Source organism: Anopheles cruzii, chromosome 3, assembly GCF_943734635.1.
Source record: "Anopheles cruzii chromosome 3, idAnoCruzAS_RS32_06, whole genome shotgun sequence".
Lineage (NCBI taxonomy): Eukaryota > Metazoa > Arthropoda > Insecta > Diptera > Culicidae > Anopheles > Anopheles cruzii.
Genome location: NC_069145.1, coordinates 7,512,371 through 7,529,674, shown reverse-complemented (window position 1 = coordinate 7,529,674; position 17,304 = coordinate 7,512,371). Strand labels below are relative to the sequence as shown.

Genomic DNA, 17,304 nt, shown 5'->3' with positions numbered 1-17,304 from the left:
CGATAATCGATTCGGATGGCAGAGCGCGTTAATCTACATTTCGACTTCCGCTACTGGAATGGTTGGAACCTTTACTTTTAGAGAGCCTATGCATGAAGCAAAAAAAGCAGATAAATGCAATAAAAACGGGAACACTCCTTTCGGTGAACCCCGTTCCGAACAGCAACTGGGTCAACAACAGATTACTGGGAGAATTCCCCAGAAACCCCGCAGCTAGCAACGGTGATGGAAAAGGATACCCTTTTTTACCTCACCTTTCTCTCACAGATCATACCACTTCTTGGGATTGTAATGGGGTTGTTCGGGTGATAAAAATTAGTTCCTGCCCATTTGGCCCATTGATTTCATTTTCCTACAGACTTTCGCGGCCAAACTTTATTCTGTTGAGGATTTAATTGAAAAGGGTGTAAAAACAATATGAAATGACCTTCAGATCAATGATGTCTGTTCGCCGAACGTCCCTCGAAGGACCTCTGCACTGTGGATCTCTACACACAGATCTTGGACCCTTGGCGTCGACACGGGTCCTTCCTCCGGTGCTGGTTACTATTGTTACACTGCGCCACAAACATCCTCCGATGCGCGACAACAAAACAAGGTGGTGAAAGAGAGCATCGTCCCAGCAGGTAGCTGCTGCTGCTGGTCACGGATTGTGTGGTGCGGGGCGCTGGGTCTCCGAGGACGACGGAACCCAGTAGTTAGTCACCACCAACCCCCGGGGGGAACGGGCGGCGCTCTGCACAATTATAGTTTGCACTCACACACACACACAAACATGCAAACCGGCCACCGTCGTCGCCGTCGCCGCCTTGTCTTAGGCCGGGTCAGACGCACGGGGAGCGTTCTGGTCGGAATTCGGTTGGGGTTTATTAAATCGATTTGGATTTACCCGTCCTAGAAATCCGTGTCCGCTGCTGGAGCGCTCGCGTCCGGACCCGATGATCCGGTTGGAAACAACCGCGCGCCGCCGGACACACGGCCGGGTGTGGTACATTTATATAGGTTTTGTTTTTCTTCGGTCCGCGCGGATAGTTTCTATGGTGCTTTGGGCGGCGAGTTTAGTAAAAGAAACAAACCACCCCGGGCCCCGGGCTGCGGCAACTAGCTTTTCCGCTAGCTTTTCTCGCGGCCTCCGGGTGGGCCAATGGTTTATTCATTCGAAAATGGTGTCCCGTCGCAGGAGAACGTTCCGCTCGGTGCTACGGTCCCGAAAGGTTGGGGACTTTTAGTAAGTTGCTCTCCGTTCGATTAAACCTCTGATAGGATGTAGGAACTCCCTGACTCCGATGTTGATGATTATTTAAAGCAAACGACCCTTTCTAATTCATGCACTTTCTCGTTTGTTTTCGTTTCCTACCGACAGAATGTCCTCGGAAAGAACACTTTCACCTGACGAGGACGAAAGTAGTAGCGACACCGGACACAGTAGTGACCACTTGATCGAGGACGAAACGGCTCTGGGAGAGCAGCTCGGAGCAGTAGGAACCGGCAGTAGTAGTAGCAGCAACAACGGCGTCAGCGCTGAAACAATCATCGGAGGTCACGTCACGGTGGAAACATCCTCGCCCATCGGCAGTCCGGCCCCGGCAGAACTAGAATCAGGGAACCCCGGAAGCCCCATGACCGAGGGCACCGGCCGGGGGACCAAAGTAGCGCCACGACAGCAGCCCCTTCCGACGGTCGCCGGAAGCGGCCTGGCCGGCCATTCGAACCAGGGCGGCAAACCGTACGGCTCCAGCATGGTGCTATCGACGATACCATTGGACACCGTGACCAGCAGCAGCAGCCATCAACTGATTCTGCAGCCCCACACGGGCAGCAACATTTTCCACCAGTCACCCCAGCAGCAGCAGCAGCAGCAACCTTCGCAAACGCTCAACAACAACAACACGAGCTTTAAAAATCACAACAACAGCAGCAACAGCGGCGTCGGCGTCGGGAGCAAAAACATCCTCATCAACACCGGCAACGGCCATCATCATCCGCAGCTCCTTCCTCCGCATCAGCACACGACGTACACCATCAATCTCGCCAACAACACCGTGGTCAGTAGCAGCAGCAGCAGCACCAGTTGCCATCAGCAGCAGCAGCAGCATAGTGCCACCATCACCACCACAACCGCCTCCGGCGCCAGTATGGCAACCATGTCCGGCGGCGCCACCGCCATCCTATCCTCCAGCATAGTGCCATCTCCGGCCTCCCCGGGCACCAGTGGTGGTGGCAGTGGCGGGCTAGTGGTGTTAGAAAGGAGAGCGCTCGGAGCCGGCGGCCCAACAATGACCGGGGCGCCACCGTCGAACGGCACCGCCATTCCACCGCCCGGTTCGAAGCTGGTCCTACTGCACACCGGCGGTGGCCGGGAGGATTATATAAGTAAGTGTGCCGACGGACGGACCGGGGGCACTCTTGGGGCTCTGGGCGCGTGAGTTGCATATGCGAAGGAGACCGAACCGAAGGAGTTGCGCTGCCTTCGGTCTTGTGGTTTTTATTGTGTCGGACCCCAGGACTCGACGCAACGTGTAACGACGATGATGGGTGGCACGGTGGGTTGTTGCGTGTGCATAGTTTAGCGCGTTAGGGAGGAAGTTAGTCCGGGGACCGAAGGGGGGTCAGAATAACTGGTTGAATAATGAAATGTGGCACGTAAATTGACCACCCCAGCGGCGACACTGGACGACGAGCCTCTGTTAGCACTTTTCTTTCCATCCGCACTGTATGTGCCCTAGTTACGGAGCAACAATGGCTTGCAGCAAGGGGCTTATTGATTCCGGTGTGTTCTATTCCGTTGGCCTGACACTGACAATCAATGTGTCAATGACTCATTGAGTAGTTTTCGGTTGGAAAGGAAGAAGGTGCGTGTTGAAGGGTGCGAATAGGGTTCTAAAGCGTGTACTAATTTCTTCCGCCTCCAACATACCTGAAACGGCCAGTCCACTGTTTACCTAGGACTCATGGACTTTGTCTTTCTCTCTTTCTCTCGTACCCACGAGCAGCAGCGACGGCGGATGCGATCGGTGGCGTCGGCAACATTGTGCTGCTGGCGACCGAGCAGATGGATATGGCGGAGCATGACATTATCAACAACAATGTCATCATCAGTGCGAGCGGTGTCGTCGCGAACGGTAGCAGCAGCACCACGCCGCGAACCATCGCCACGGTCAGTTCGCACCAACTGCATCCGACATCGGCAAGCGGCGGCGGCGGCGGCGTTGCTGGCACCACCACCACAGGAGCCCCGGTGGCGGCGGCCGCTGCACACGGCGACGAGGAACTCACATCACTGACCTGGCTGCAGGACGAGAATCTGCTTAAAGGTTAGCATTTTGTGCCCGGTGCTGTCGCCTAGACACTGCACTTCGCTTCGCCGCCGAAGAATGCTTCATCATTCCGACACGCCCGACGCACCGCGGCGCAGTGTGCACAATGCGACAAAGACAATTTTAGTCACCTCGGAACTACTCATGGGCGAGCAGGGACGCAGGGAAAGGGTCGTGTGCGAGAGTGCATCAAAAGTAGTGTGTTACGCCGAATGCCATGCCATGCCGTAAAATGGTGGTCGGGCGCGCGGACCCCCGACGCGCTGAGGTTAGGGATGCGAAACCGTCGTCGGCGTCGTGCACCCATCCGTTACTGAGAGCGAACGCGGCAGTCAACCGGCCAACATTCCGGAATCTAGACCAGGCCAACAACTAGATCGAACTATGCGCTAGATCGCTGCCGGTTTTGTTTTCGGCTACCGAGATTTGAGAGCTCACAGGGGCCGGCTTCGAGAATGACAATGCATCGCTCGTAGATTATTTACGATCGAACCGAAGGCCCTTTGCCCCGGGCCACTATCCGACTCCGACTCGATGTTTTCTAATGTTAAAATCTGCAGTATGGCTGCGCTACTTGAGAGCAATCGAAACAGCTTTCCGAACCGCGCCGCTTGTTATGATGGCGATCGCGAATTTTTGCCATTCCTTCGCTGCGGCGAACAGAGGTCAATGACGTGTATGGACGCACGGAAATGCTTGCCACACGGAGCGGACATGTTTCGTGAAATCCGCCCAAAAGGAGATGGGTGTGTGGTAGCGCAGGCAGCACTACTTGGTGTGGTGTGGCCCCTTTTTCGCGGGGGCATTGACTCGTGGAAAGCGGCGCACTTTTTGCGTCTTTATTTGGCACCAAACAAACGCCTTGGCCTGGGTGGTGATCGCAAAATAAAACGAATCCACCACCGGCCAGGCGTGATGATGCTCGCGCGCGCTGTTCGTCCAATTCTTTGGGCGAACTAGTGTGATCGCCGCGCGATGGTTCGGTTACGTTCTTGCGGCCGGCTATCTAGTGGCGACTCATCCGTGCTTCGGCTTGGGGGTGCGTTCGGGTGAAGCAAAATGGCCGTAGAAATGTGGCTGTGCTTTTTAAGATATCGAATAATCATTGAACATCGTTAACGTAACCATTAAGAATACATGTGAATATTGTTACTTATTCGTGTATTAAATTTCTTTCTATCTCCCTCGTGTATCACCCGCAGGTATCAATCTCTCCAAAGTGCCAGTATCTTCCCCGGACAGCCCGAGACAGGTCGGTGGCGTTGCAACCGGTACCGTTGGTGGTGGTGTCGCCAGCGGGCGTCTCTCCCCGACCAGCGATTTCATCGAAGACTCGTCGAGCATCTCAGAGGACAACACGTCATCGGCGAACTCGTCCTCCGAGCACGGCAATAGCACCGGAACTTACCACTCGGAAACGACCAGCACCACAACCGTGCTGGCAACGCCGGAGCAGCAGCAGCGCACCACCTCCCAGCACACATTTCAGCTCGGAGCGGCGGCCGGGCAGGCGAAGACTATTACGGCCATCAACGGAGAAACCATCATCGAGTATCCGGTGATCGCGCTGAACCATCACCATCCGGTTGGCGCCAGCAATGGCCACGCACCGCAGCAGCAGCAGGTCGTTATCGATGGCAGCAAAACGATGAAAATGACGCTGGTGACAGCCACATCGTCGGGCATCGATGGTGGCACATCGACGACGGTGCCATATACCGTGTCTTCTTCCTCCATGATGGCGAGTGGCGGCAGCGGTGGTGCCATCTCGTACGTGGTCACCTCGCCGGCCAATTCCTCCAGCAGTGCCGTCCCGATCGCTTCCTCAACGCCAGTCAGCAGTAGCGGCAACAGCAACGGCAACAGTAAAAGTAATTCCAGCAGCACCAACGTTACACCGCATCAGCACTTCCACAAGAAGTATCTGCGCGAAGAGCTGGTCAAGCAGCAGCAACAGGAGCAGCAGCAACAACAGCAACAGCAACAGGTTTATCAACCGAAGCACAGCATGGGCGGATCGATAACGACGATCGCGAACGGTGTTGTTGCCGGTGGCGCTGGCAGTGTCAACAACGTTTTCCTTACGCCACTGAAACAGCAGATCAACAGGTAACATCACCGGGAAAATGTTTGATTAAAAACAAGGTTGGCTAACGAATGTTTCGATTATATTTTAGTGCACTGAAATATGAAGACGGCTTTGAGAACGGTGAGGATCGATCGTACCATCATCTACCTCCGGCGGCGCCCATGAAAAATGGGAGCACCAGCTATGGCGGTAGCAGCAGCACCATGAGCTCACCAAATGTGAGCGGCGAAGAGTACGGCGGAACGACGGTCACGACCGTTTACGGTGGCCTGAACCTGGTGAAACAGTCGCCGGCGGTGTCACCTTCTCACAATGGCAGTGCCAGCAATGGCGCGGTGGCGATAATGATGAACGGTGCTGGCAACCAGCACCACCACCACCAGGTTCAGCATCTCCATCCCACTCAGCATCACCATCACCAGCAGCAGCAGCAGCAGCATCATCTCCAGCATCAGCCACAGCTACAGCACGCATCACCGTCCGTTGCCGTTCAGCTTCCGCCGTCCTCGTCGTCCTCTGCCCTGTCGATGCCATCGTCTCCGCAGGGCGGCGGTAGCAGCAATTCCGCGGTCAGCCCCTCGAAGCTTCCGCCGCCGAAAGCGAAGCATCCGACCAACGTGCCATACGATCCGCTGGTCCACGTCAACAACAAGCCTCCGTTCAGCTTCAGGTATGTGGCGCGTTTCCCGCGTTGCCCTAATCCAGTCTGCCTCTAACTGGCTATTTTTATTTCCGTTCAGTTCGCTCATCTTTATGGCCATCGAAAACTCACAACAGAAGGCGCTACCGGTGAAGGAAATTTACGCGTGGATCGTGCACCACTTCCCGTACTTCAAGACGGCGCCGACCGGCTGGAAGAACAGCGTACGCCACAATCTTTCGCTCAACAAGTGTTTCCAAAAGGTGGAAAAAGCAGCGGTAAGTATTGAGGAGATATTGAGTTCTGTTTGACCATCTACTAATTTTGACTTGTTTTTCTCGTGTTCTATTCTAGAACCTCGGCAAAGGTTCGCTGTGGATGGTGGAGCCACAGTTCAGACCAAATCTTATCCAGGCCCTGTCACGCTCTCCGTTCCACGCCGGGTCCGGTATCGATAAGGCCACGTACAAAAGCATGCAGCAGCAGCAGCGTTCGACCAACGCGAGCCCCACGGGCAACAACGGAGCGCAGTATTCGAAGGTGAGTTTCCGGGGGTGGGCGCTGCCAAAAAAGATTGGCTCCATTCATCTGACGATCGACGCTGTCCTTCTCAGCAGGACAACTTTCCACAGCTCGCCAGCCGCTTAGCACCGTCGGATGCACAAAACGGGCTGCATGACGATCCGGATGATTTGAGCCGCTCGTCGACACCGATCGACTACGATGGCGGTGGTAGCGACCTGTCGGCTCCCGTCGGGTCACAGCACCACACAGCCCACTACCCACAGCATCACCACACGCAACAACCGCCACAGCAGCAGTCCGTGCATCATGGGCTTGGCATCATCCCACAGCAACATTCTACGGTGCGCGGTGGACTGCTGGTTACGGAATCGGCGAATGTGTCCGGTGACAGCTATCGTCTTTCGTCTGACGGTACGATATCGGAAGGCGGCATCGTGCAGTGTGCTACGGGATTGGTGTACGTCAACGGTTCCGGCGGTGCTTCCGGTCTGCCCAAGGAGATTGTCGGGCGCGAGTGGAGCGCAGACACGATAGAGGACGTTAACGCGGCCACGGCAATGCTTGCCCTCAAGCACGGACCTAAGATATTCATCGAAAGCACGTTTCGCAATGGGTACGTCCGTAACACCGTTCAAAAGAGATGTTTTTTTTTATTAATTTATTTTGTTTTTGTTTTGTAGCAATCCACCCGTGATTACGACCTCACCGAGTGAGGACCACACGTATTCTGCTGGCGGCGCCAGCGGTGCTACCGGGTTGCCGGAACAGTCGACGGCGGCCCCCTCAACGAACGGTTCACCGTTGTTGGTCGGTAATGGCAGCAGTTGTTGCTCGTCGTCCGACGAGCGGTACGAGCACAGCCGACCCCACCTTCTGCGCCATCCGCCGCTCCTGTCTCACCTTCCACAGCATCACGCGAGTCAACATCACAGTGATAACATCAGCAACGGCACCTCTTCCGATGCTGCCTACGAGAGCAGTGAAGAAAGGTAACAGCCACATCGTCAGCCCAGGCTTCTGATATGGCAGGAATACTAATGATCTTCGTTTTTGCTCATTCTCGACCGATTGGAACACAGCCATCCGCACCATGCGTCCGCCGCAGACATGGAAGAACGGCGCCGCCAGGAGAGTGTGTACGCGCTGCTCAACCTAGCCCAGATGACCTACTCTTCGTCGCCGTCCTCGTCGATGTCGTCCTCAACGTCCACGCTCTCCTCGCCCGCCTCGTCCACTGGTTCGCTGAAGCGTTCCGCGCCGAACGATTCGTACACCTCTGGAACCGGGGTCCATAATAGCTACCACCACCATCAACGGTCGCAGCTTGTAGCCTCACCGGACGACCGGATGCGAATAGGTAACGCTGCTTCACCACTTCATCCCCATCATGGTCACGTCGTTGAGCTGACCGGCGCCGGAGGAGGACCATCAGTGACTACGTACTACGGTGGTGTCCAGCATCTTCACGCTGCCAATGGCAGCAGTGCCAATAAGGTGTCATCGGACGATCTCAGTCAGCGTTACACGTCGCCGCCGCCGGCAAAGAAATCCAAAGCCCGCACCGCGCTCAAGAAGCTGAAGAAGAAATCGTGGGCACGGTAATGTCACCCAGTGCTGGTAAGCGTGAAGTGGTCCGGTAAACGTAAAACCCTCCACCGTCTTCTCTGTTGATATAGAGAGAGAGAGAGATAGGTAGAGAGATAGAGAGAACTATTTTGTGAAACCAAAAACAAAACCCTGTAAACAGTGCTGCTCCAAGGCAAATATCATAATGCAATATGACATGGACAACCTACACACACACACACACACACACATACGAATCATCTACCTTCACGGGGAACACTTGTGACCCCTTCGCTGCACCCGCGGAGCGCAAGTAGCAGCAGCAACACACGGTGTACCTTCGTTAAATTTAGGAAAAAAGAAAACTGGAAAATTGTTACAATTCTGCTCTTAGGGCTATTACACTACTACTATTACTACTAGCGATACTATTACTACTATTACTACTGTTTCACTGCGTACATTTTAAGCAAATCAACCTCCAAGTTTAGAGCAACCAAAATGAATCGTCGACCATTTCGCGTGTGAATGCAACAGAAACACAAAAACCTATTGCCTTATGAAGCCGCAGGGGATGAGAAAGACTAGAGGAAGACGTGAGTGACGAAGATGAGTTGATTTTAAAACATAATTTCGAGCGGAACAAGTGATAAATGCCAACGGTGACCAAGAGCGCCCGTGTATCCCTGTGGCCTGGCTCCCAGTGTCGCAGGCTGCGCACACACACTCACCCACTGAAACATTCATCATCGTACCATAATAGAGTGGCGCTCTTTCTACGGTGACAATCCCAAAGGATACTTTTGACCCCTCCCGATCCCAACATGCGGCGGGGTCACTTTTACGTTGGTCCATGCTGAGGAAATTTCAATGTTAGTTGCTAGATATTAATGTGTTTTTCCTTTTTTAGTTTACGTTCTCGATATCCCAGGTAGCTGATAGGTAGTAAGAAAGCAAAGAGAAACAGAGAAAGAGAGAAAGAGATATTGATGAAAAAGAAGATGAGAGAGAAAAAATCACCGGAAAGAGCAATCAAATGTTTCTGAGAGTGGTGATAGATAAGTGATTGTTTCGCTTGGTGCATCGTTTCATGCTGATTTTTATGATACCGCGAGTTATGGCCCGGCTTGCCTGCCAACAAGCGGTGTCCGTAACAAACGTTGTTCTTTCACGTTTTTTTTCAATTTGTTGTACTTTATTTGGTCCAAGATTCGGTGCACCGGCGAGTGCACTTGACGCACTCGTATTGTTGATGCTGAATACAGTTTCATATGTAGTTAAAATATATGCGCACTTCTATGTTACAAGCAGAGCTTGTTCACCTACGATCGGCTTCGGCAATCAGTCTTAGTACCCCACTTCACACCAACTTATCAGAGTAGGTCTTGTCGATTACCAGTTAGCAGGAGTAGTTGGTGCTATTGTTTCTCCTTCTGCGTATGCGATGTAGCCACTTCGCGCGCGTGCGCAGGCCTCCCTGACATGGCACAAAACAATAGAAAATTTTCCAGTTTACATATTCAACGACGTGCAACTAGTAGCACGTTAATGGTTAATATTATTAGGTATTGTTTCTTGGATGTAAGTTGCTTTAGCTTAAATATTTCGCTAACACTAGTTTAGTAGAGACACGGAAAACCTAGTTTTTTTCCGATCTTGATCGCTTCAACGCTGCAAACCAATCAGAAGAGGAGAGTGAAGTTATACGTTACTGTAGGATAATGTAATAGAGACAAAGAGGTATAGGACACAAAGAGGAAAACGGAAAACTCTAATCGTAGTCAAAATGTCGCCAAAATTGCATTTTTTGTTTTACAATTACATACAGTTGCTTTGTTTCGTTTTAGTTTTGTTTTCGTTTGATTTATCATGTAGATAAGAAAGAGAGAGAGAGAGAGATAGTGCCGAATGTGGTCGAGAGTGGGTAATGGAAAAATATAAAAAATGAATTTATAAAATTAGCGCACTATAGAATATGCTTTAGAGAGACTCGACGGCGAAGGATGGTGGTGTTTTCGCGCAGAAAACCAAGATCAAACTGATAACAATGAACTTATCTACTCGCGCCTTCTACAATTTATTCATGTTTCTTACTATTGTTTCTAGTACCATTGTGTAATTTGCTGCAAGCAAAAAGCCAACTGTTGAAAAATAGCCTCTAAGAAAGATCACGACAGATCACGTGTGCTGCGTGCGAAAAGGTAGTGGGATAAATTCTGAGAGAAAACAGTACTTTTGATCATTAGCGATGGACTGGATTTTACCTGACGGGGCATGGACATGCGTCAACGCTAACGGTATGATAAAATCTTAAAAAATCGAAAAAAACCCAAACATTATGTAAGAACAAATAACATTTTCAACAAACAAACGAAAAAAACAACATTCTCCGAATAGTTTCTATACGCGCTAGCAACAAGGTGGGATTCTATTCAACGTGCTGTACGTTAACAATAATGCTGAAACCGCCATCTCCCTGTTCCTGTAAATGAAGTATAGCAACAACAAGGCGCTATGTGAGTAGGGTGACTCATGTATGTTGCGAATAGTGCGTTCATGATGCCATTGACACACACCACACACGTTTAGGTAACCGATTGACCTTTGAGTTCGTTTGATTCCCACTGGCGCCGCTGGTATAAGAGTGTGTAGCAAACCAAACCTGCACTCGAAAGTTATCGTTGTGGGCGTGTTACTAAAATGTTACTAAAGGATTTCAGTACAGTTACGTTTAAGCGTAAAAGAAAAACGCAAAGAAATCTGCTACGCGCTTTAGATATTTCGTGTTTAAGTTTGCTAACTGTTCTTCTAGTGGTAATTTGACACATTTAGGTGGTATGCCAACGGATAGAGGAAAGAGGGAGGAAAGAAAGTTTCACCATCTTATCGGTAGAGGCGGATCATCGCGAGCCGTGTGGCGAAATTAAAGCAATCATAAGAACCACCACCACGCTCGACGGAGCAGTAGTGCCCAAGCGCCCCGGCCACAGCAGTGGGGACCGCGCGTGCGTTGAAAAAAAAAACATGAAAACTAATCTTACACAGTGAAACACTGAAAAGTAAAAAAAGTATGCAACCTAGCCTTGTAGAAGTGGAACTTAAAACTGTTTACGTAAACTCTTACCTTTACACTCTAGCCTTTATTCACCAGCTGACAACCCGTTAATAGTACGTTTTTAACCATTGTTTCTCGGCTTTGTTCGCTCGCTGAGAGGATTGTGTGCAGCGACACAAAATTAAATCAAAACCATATGAGTAAGACGTTTGTTTAGGATAGTGATTCTATCCAAATTGGCAACCAATTAGTAAGCGACGAAAAAATGTTCTAGGCTCGTTAATCTTTTCGTTCTATTATTCTACTTTAACTTTTGTTTGTGGTGTTTATGAATAAGCAAGTACGCTACTAGTGGTTAGCGGGTGGTGACACAAGTTTGTAAGCTCTATCCTATTATCTTAGGTTCGTTGCCGACAAGGCAAACAGTAATTTGTAATGTGAAACTTATTCTAACGATATTTAATAGCAAAAATTCATTTCTGCAATATGAACATGTTTTGTGTTGTTTTTATTTTCCTTTTTTTCTATTTATTACTTTCTTTACACAATAGTTTTTTTCGGTTTTCTTTCTTTTCGTTTTGTTCTAGATCTTGCATCGTTTACCCAAACAATCACTTTTAAGCCTCATGTAAGTAGCCTGTTGGAAGGTTTGCGAAGACGCTTCTGATTCGACCAAAGTGTAAAGTTAAGTAATAATATTATATGTGTTGCCGCGCCGAAGATTTCCTCTAAATTACCAGTACGACGTGTGTAAACAGCAGTAGACGATTTACGGCCGAGATTCAGTCACATTCGGTTGCCCGATCCCCCTGACGAAAGGCCTACATATGAACGTATATTTTACGCGCTGAACAATCATACCATGTTGAAACAAAATGTGTGACGCTCTTCATTCTAAGCATAAACCACAAAATTAGTTCGAGCACCGTATGGGGAATGGCCGGAATGCTTAGAAACATAATGTGCTAAGGAAGATGTGAACACATAAAGCAGGTGCAGTTGGGCGATCTTTTGAATGTTAAAATCTGTGTTTTTTCAGACCATTACTTTTGTTTTCTCATTCGACCACAGCTCCCACGTTTCACGTATAGATTGGTAATATAGCCTTATATAGGAGTAGATGTTTTGATTATATAGAGCAGAGACCGGATTGCACATGAATCCTTTTGAATGGGCAATGTAAAATTAATGGCAACAATGAAGCATTACCATGGTAAATGTGTGCCAAACCTGAGAAAACAAATTATCGAAAGCGGGACAACAGCGTCATGGAAGTGGAAATGATCAAAGCACATTTAAATGCAAACCTACATGCGTGTATAGCTTGGAGTGTCCTTCGTGCGTATCCTTAATCGTATAGTGTTTGCACTCACTACCGCTATTACTGCTACGATGCGATCGCAATAGCTGCACACGATCACCAGTCTCTTCATGATAAGTATCAAATCCTGCTTGAGGGACTAGCACAGCACGAAAACTATCCGACAGAACGATAGTCATACCAGTAGTTTAGATAGTAGCCCATAGTCACAATGAATTAATAGTTAACGATCGCCTTCTCTATCGTTTTGGAATAAGCTGTTTAAAGTTTGAAGATCTACCTGTTTTTTTGTTTTCTTTCCTACTCTGTTGGCTGTTTACCAATACAGCATAAGCAGTACTATTTGAATAGAAACCGACTACTCAAAGCTAGTAGCGAGTACAAGGCTAGAGGGTATTACAGTAAAAAACAATTAAATAGTACCGTGTAGAAGGTTCCACTGTGGAAGTAAGAAAGTGCACGAGGGTAACGAAGATGTGAGACAAAATCATCTACTAATAGTCTTCCAGATGTATATTTACACCTTTTAAGGGACAGGGGGGGGTTCGGGTGCGGGTTGGATAGCCAATCACGAATCTCTTCAATTCGATCACTATGTTTCATTCTCTATTGCTTTCGTTCCTCACGAATTTAATGTTACCTAACGTGATGTTTAATGATCTACCATGTAAAACATACAATTTCATCATGAAAACAAAATGCCTTCAGTTTATTGAACCCATCAACTCAATCCTATCTAGTCCGGTTATCAAAGATTGCATTGGAGAAAAATCCATTCTTCGAATAATTTCTTTCCGCAACAACATCTTCATATCGTTTTAGCAAGCTTGATGGATCCGATCTATTCGGATGTTAAACTTACCTAAGCCTGGCAATTATTTAGTACGTAGCAACCGATCAAGGCGACACTCAAACAAATCACCCGCACATATTGTACTTATAATATACATTGTTACAAAACTATCGTTTAACAAACGTAATAGACTGCACTCGGAAGTAAACTTACACTCATACAGTTAGCAATTATATAAAAAGAACGGTGAGAAACAATGGTATGCACTGGCATGAAAAAGGAGTAAAAAGAGAGATCCGTGGAGGTGCTTTTAATTAAATCATAAATGGCTGACGAAACAAAACATTAAAACAAACGCTGCAAGTGACTACATTCTAGATGTAAACGTAAACGAAAGGTAAATAACTTAATGATCCTAGAAACAGCAACTACTGCAAAAGCAATAATCATTTTCAATCCCTTACACTTTACACTGTGGCTGAATGAAAAGGATATGTAGGAAAATGAAACCAAAAACAAACGAGGGAGCAAAACCTGAAGGATCTGCAAAAGCAGACATACTGGCACATTGGACGGTAGGACGTAAACTGTAATGCAAAAGAAAATCGATGGAACTAACAAAACTATCTGCCTGCTCTAAAACTTCACTTAAACACCACGGTTTTTACACAACAAACAAGCATATACAAAAAAATGCAAAGCAAAAAATCTGTTTATACAAACATATAAAAATGATAAATATATATCACTAGTAGCGTGCGGCACTTCTCGCGCGCTGGTTAAAGAAAGGAAGCCGACCACGCGTACGCTTTCACACAACGGTGTACTCGATACCTGCGTGAAGGGAGAAACCAGCAAAGATAAATACAAAAGTAAAGAATACACAATTAGAAAACACATCGCTCACGAGTACAACGCCCCCATGCACGCCGAGCCGAAGGAGCTACGGGTTCTTACAGAACAGAATCTGACCAATGTCATGGGGTGGGTCTAAATAAAGGAACAAACAAATTCCACAAGATAAAGAACATAGCACTAAAGTAAAAAAGAAAAACTAATGTAACCACTTGATGACACACCCTAAGACACACGATTTGCTAACGATAAAAAGTAGCGCATACGCATGCATACATGGAGAGTAAAAGAGAAAACAGCGAAACATGTTAAGGAGAAGCAATCAATTTAGAGTACTGTTGAACCTGGTAAGAGAAAATGAACCAAAAAGTAGAACAGATTACACGAACGTCGGTGGAGGAATGTTGAAAAATAATAAAACTCGTCAAAAGCAACAAAAGCGTTTTCTGTAGTTATGCGAGTTATGCGATCCGAAGTACTAATCTCCATTCGATTTAAGTTAGTTTTCTATGCTATAATACCCCTTTTTTCTTTTCTTTCAGGCCAACAACGTTTTAGTTACGAAATACGTTGGATTTTCTGTTTCCACCTGGACCCATTTGATGGTTACGTTATTTATTTGATGTCATACTTTCGGTCTGCTACACGCACAGTGAGATCTGAAATACATCCTGCCCGTCCAGCCGGATATGAATTTAGCCTGCGCATATCTGCGGATAGCAAGCCAATTTAATTGGCCAGAGCCAAGTAGGACTAAGTCTACGCAAGCGTATACGAAAATCGGGAGTGAAGTGGGAACCCTCTGTCGGACACACTGCGTGGAGTGCGCCATCTGCCAGGGTTTATATCTATAGAGCCCAGCCCATCATCTACACAAATTGCCCTTACCCAAACCCCAAGGGTTCGTTTCAATCCCAAATACTTGTTAAATTGTTGCCAAATTTTCCAATTATTGCCAATGCACCGAGCCGTCACCACTAGGTGGTTCGCTTGGGATTTCCGGAAAGAAATCTATACCAAGTAGTTGGCCTCGTTGGCATCAAAAAGGATGTGCTTCAACCCTCCGTCGCTCAGGTGCATATTTTCCCGACGATAGTGATACGGCGGAATGGCCACAGCGTTGGCCGTCTTGCTGCAAACGGCACCATCGTGGGCGGCTGCCAGTGGTACGTTGGCCACAGGGCAAGGGATGGCCACGATCGCGACTTCGCGCAACTTGGTCATGTGTACGAGATTCTTGTAGAACAACCGGATGATCAGCCAAACGACGATGTTGAACGCGGTCGACACGGCACAGAATGCCCCTGTTGGTAAGAGAGAATTATTTTACCCCATTCGCTTTGAGCTTACAATCACCTGTTTTGCGTACAGTATTGCCATTTGGCGACGAAGCAGAAGGCCGATTTGTTGTAGGCCACTGCCAGCATGATGGAGGCCGACACGAGCGTACCGAAGAAATCCACCACCATCCAGGGGATGAAAAACTCGTGCCGATTGCGCAGGGTTCCGATCAGCAATCCCAGACAGCTCAGCACGTAGATGGTAGCCATGGTGGTCGCGATGTACAGCATGCACAGCGTTACTGGCCAGGGGGAACGGGCATTGATTTCGGTTATGCTTGACACAAAGAAAAGCGGGAAGACTTACCGGAAGCAAGCTTTTCGGCGGACTTGAAGCGCCACTCGTTGATCGATTCCTCCTGCTCGCTGGTGGTCCAGATGTACTCGCTGTCCTTCTGGTCGGCGATACTCATCTGCAGGATGGTGCTCATCTCTTCGGCGTGCGCTAGACCGAGCAGCGTCACAAACAGCAGAACGTGTGCCACAAGCTGAATCACGAACCAATGAGGAGACATGGGGAGAAGAAGGCAGCAGTTACGAAACACGCTCCTTCATCGGCACCGGAAGCGCGTCGAATCTTTGAGGATCAAGGGCATGCCCTGTTACGGTTTGTTCCACTTACCACCTTGTAGATTGCGATAAGGATGGCCGACACCCGAAGATACTTCGGAGAGATCGGAGTGCTCACAATCTCCCGGATTCGGTTAACGTAATACATTTTGCGGCAAAATCGATGACGGTCTCTGAAAGACAAGAACACAAAACTCAATACACTGAGCACGGTAACTGCTCTTCTAGGCAAGTCCTTCAGCTCTTTGTCTGGCTGAGACGAGTTTTTTTCTTCTCTGTCTGCGTCACCTGCAGGATCCCTGCAAATGGCGCAAGGGTTTCCTACCCTTGTCTATGCTGTGTAATGTCTTGGATTATGTTTTTCATGCCCCCGCTTTCGCGATTATACGTACACGTTTCGTAGCGAGTGGTAACTGAGTTTTCCTTCACAATTGATTTTTCACACAACGGGAAACTGGATACAGGGCATGCAACCTTACATCGTGTCTGCTAGGTGAGCGACTGGCAAAAATCGAAACTTTTCCCTCCTTTCGCGAATCCTTTCACTTGCTGGCGGAACCAGGGTGGGCCGGTGAGAGGTCCTTGTTTTTAAATATTGGACATGCGCACGTCCAATGTCGCATGTCCAGCGTATGTAAACAACAGACGGGTAGGCTAAAGCAAGTTTCGGTCTCGAGACTAACAATGCACCGTTAGCTAACATTGCCACGGGCTATTAGTTGCAAATGAATCGATTTTGATTTCAACAGATTTAGCGAATTGTACTTAGAATAATTTCTTTGTATCGTCGTCGTAGCTCAGGTTTTATTTTAAAACATTAATTTGTTCAACCAAATCGAACGGAGTATCGCGTTCTAAAAACTCCGGACATGTTTATTTATCAATTGAAAGTAAAATAAGCAGTTTCATTGTTTTCCCGCCAGTCGTTTGAATTTTATAGCAAATGGAGTGCAAAACGGTTTGGGTATCTGGGTAGCGCGTTTGACAGCTGATTTGCGTAGTTTTCGACTTGCTATAAACTCACAGTCGATCGTAAACACCGGGAGCAGCGAACTATGGGCAAACGGTGCTCAAAAATCTACTTTAAACTATTTTAGTTATATTTTCCTAAAATAGATAAGTTAGCTATGAGCGTAAGTTAGCTACTTTTAATTCTTCACGTTGCGTAAATTCCGAGAATTCAACTGACAAAGTCGAAAAAGTTATAAAAATTACCCTTTTGAAAACAAATTT

The 17,304-nt window shown here is 48.2% G+C and overlaps 2 protein-coding genes across 2 annotated transcripts; one reads left to right on the top strand and one right to left on the bottom strand.

Moving 5' to 3' along the window:
* The first annotated feature begins 1,364 nt into the window (after positions 1–1,364).
* On the top strand, positions 1,365–9,175 carry LOC128275723 (mucin-19). Its single transcript, XM_053014321.1, is given in 9 exon segments — positions 1,365–2,373; positions 2,991–3,332; positions 4,520–5,426; positions 5,495–6,076; positions 6,147–6,324; positions 6,401–6,586; positions 6,661–7,184; positions 7,252–7,560; positions 7,651–9,175. Coding segments are annotated over 9 exon segments (4,560 nt in total). The 3' UTR covers positions 8,174–9,175.
* Positions 9,176–14,758: 5,583 nt separating this feature from the next.
* On the bottom strand, positions 14,759–16,606 carry LOC128272988 (uncharacterized). Its single transcript, XM_053010889.1, has 5 exons — positions 16,464–16,606; positions 16,124–16,244; positions 15,809–15,989; positions 15,531–15,743; positions 14,759–15,465 (listed from the first exon to the last, which is right to left on the bottom strand). Exons 2-5 carry the CDS (start codon positions 16,217–16,219, stop codon positions 15,173–15,175), a joined length of 783 nt encoding a protein of 260 aa, XP_052866849.1. The 5' UTR covers positions 16,220–16,244; positions 16,464–16,606; the 3' UTR covers positions 14,759–15,172.
* Between the last annotated feature and the right edge of the window lie 698 nt (positions 16,607–17,304).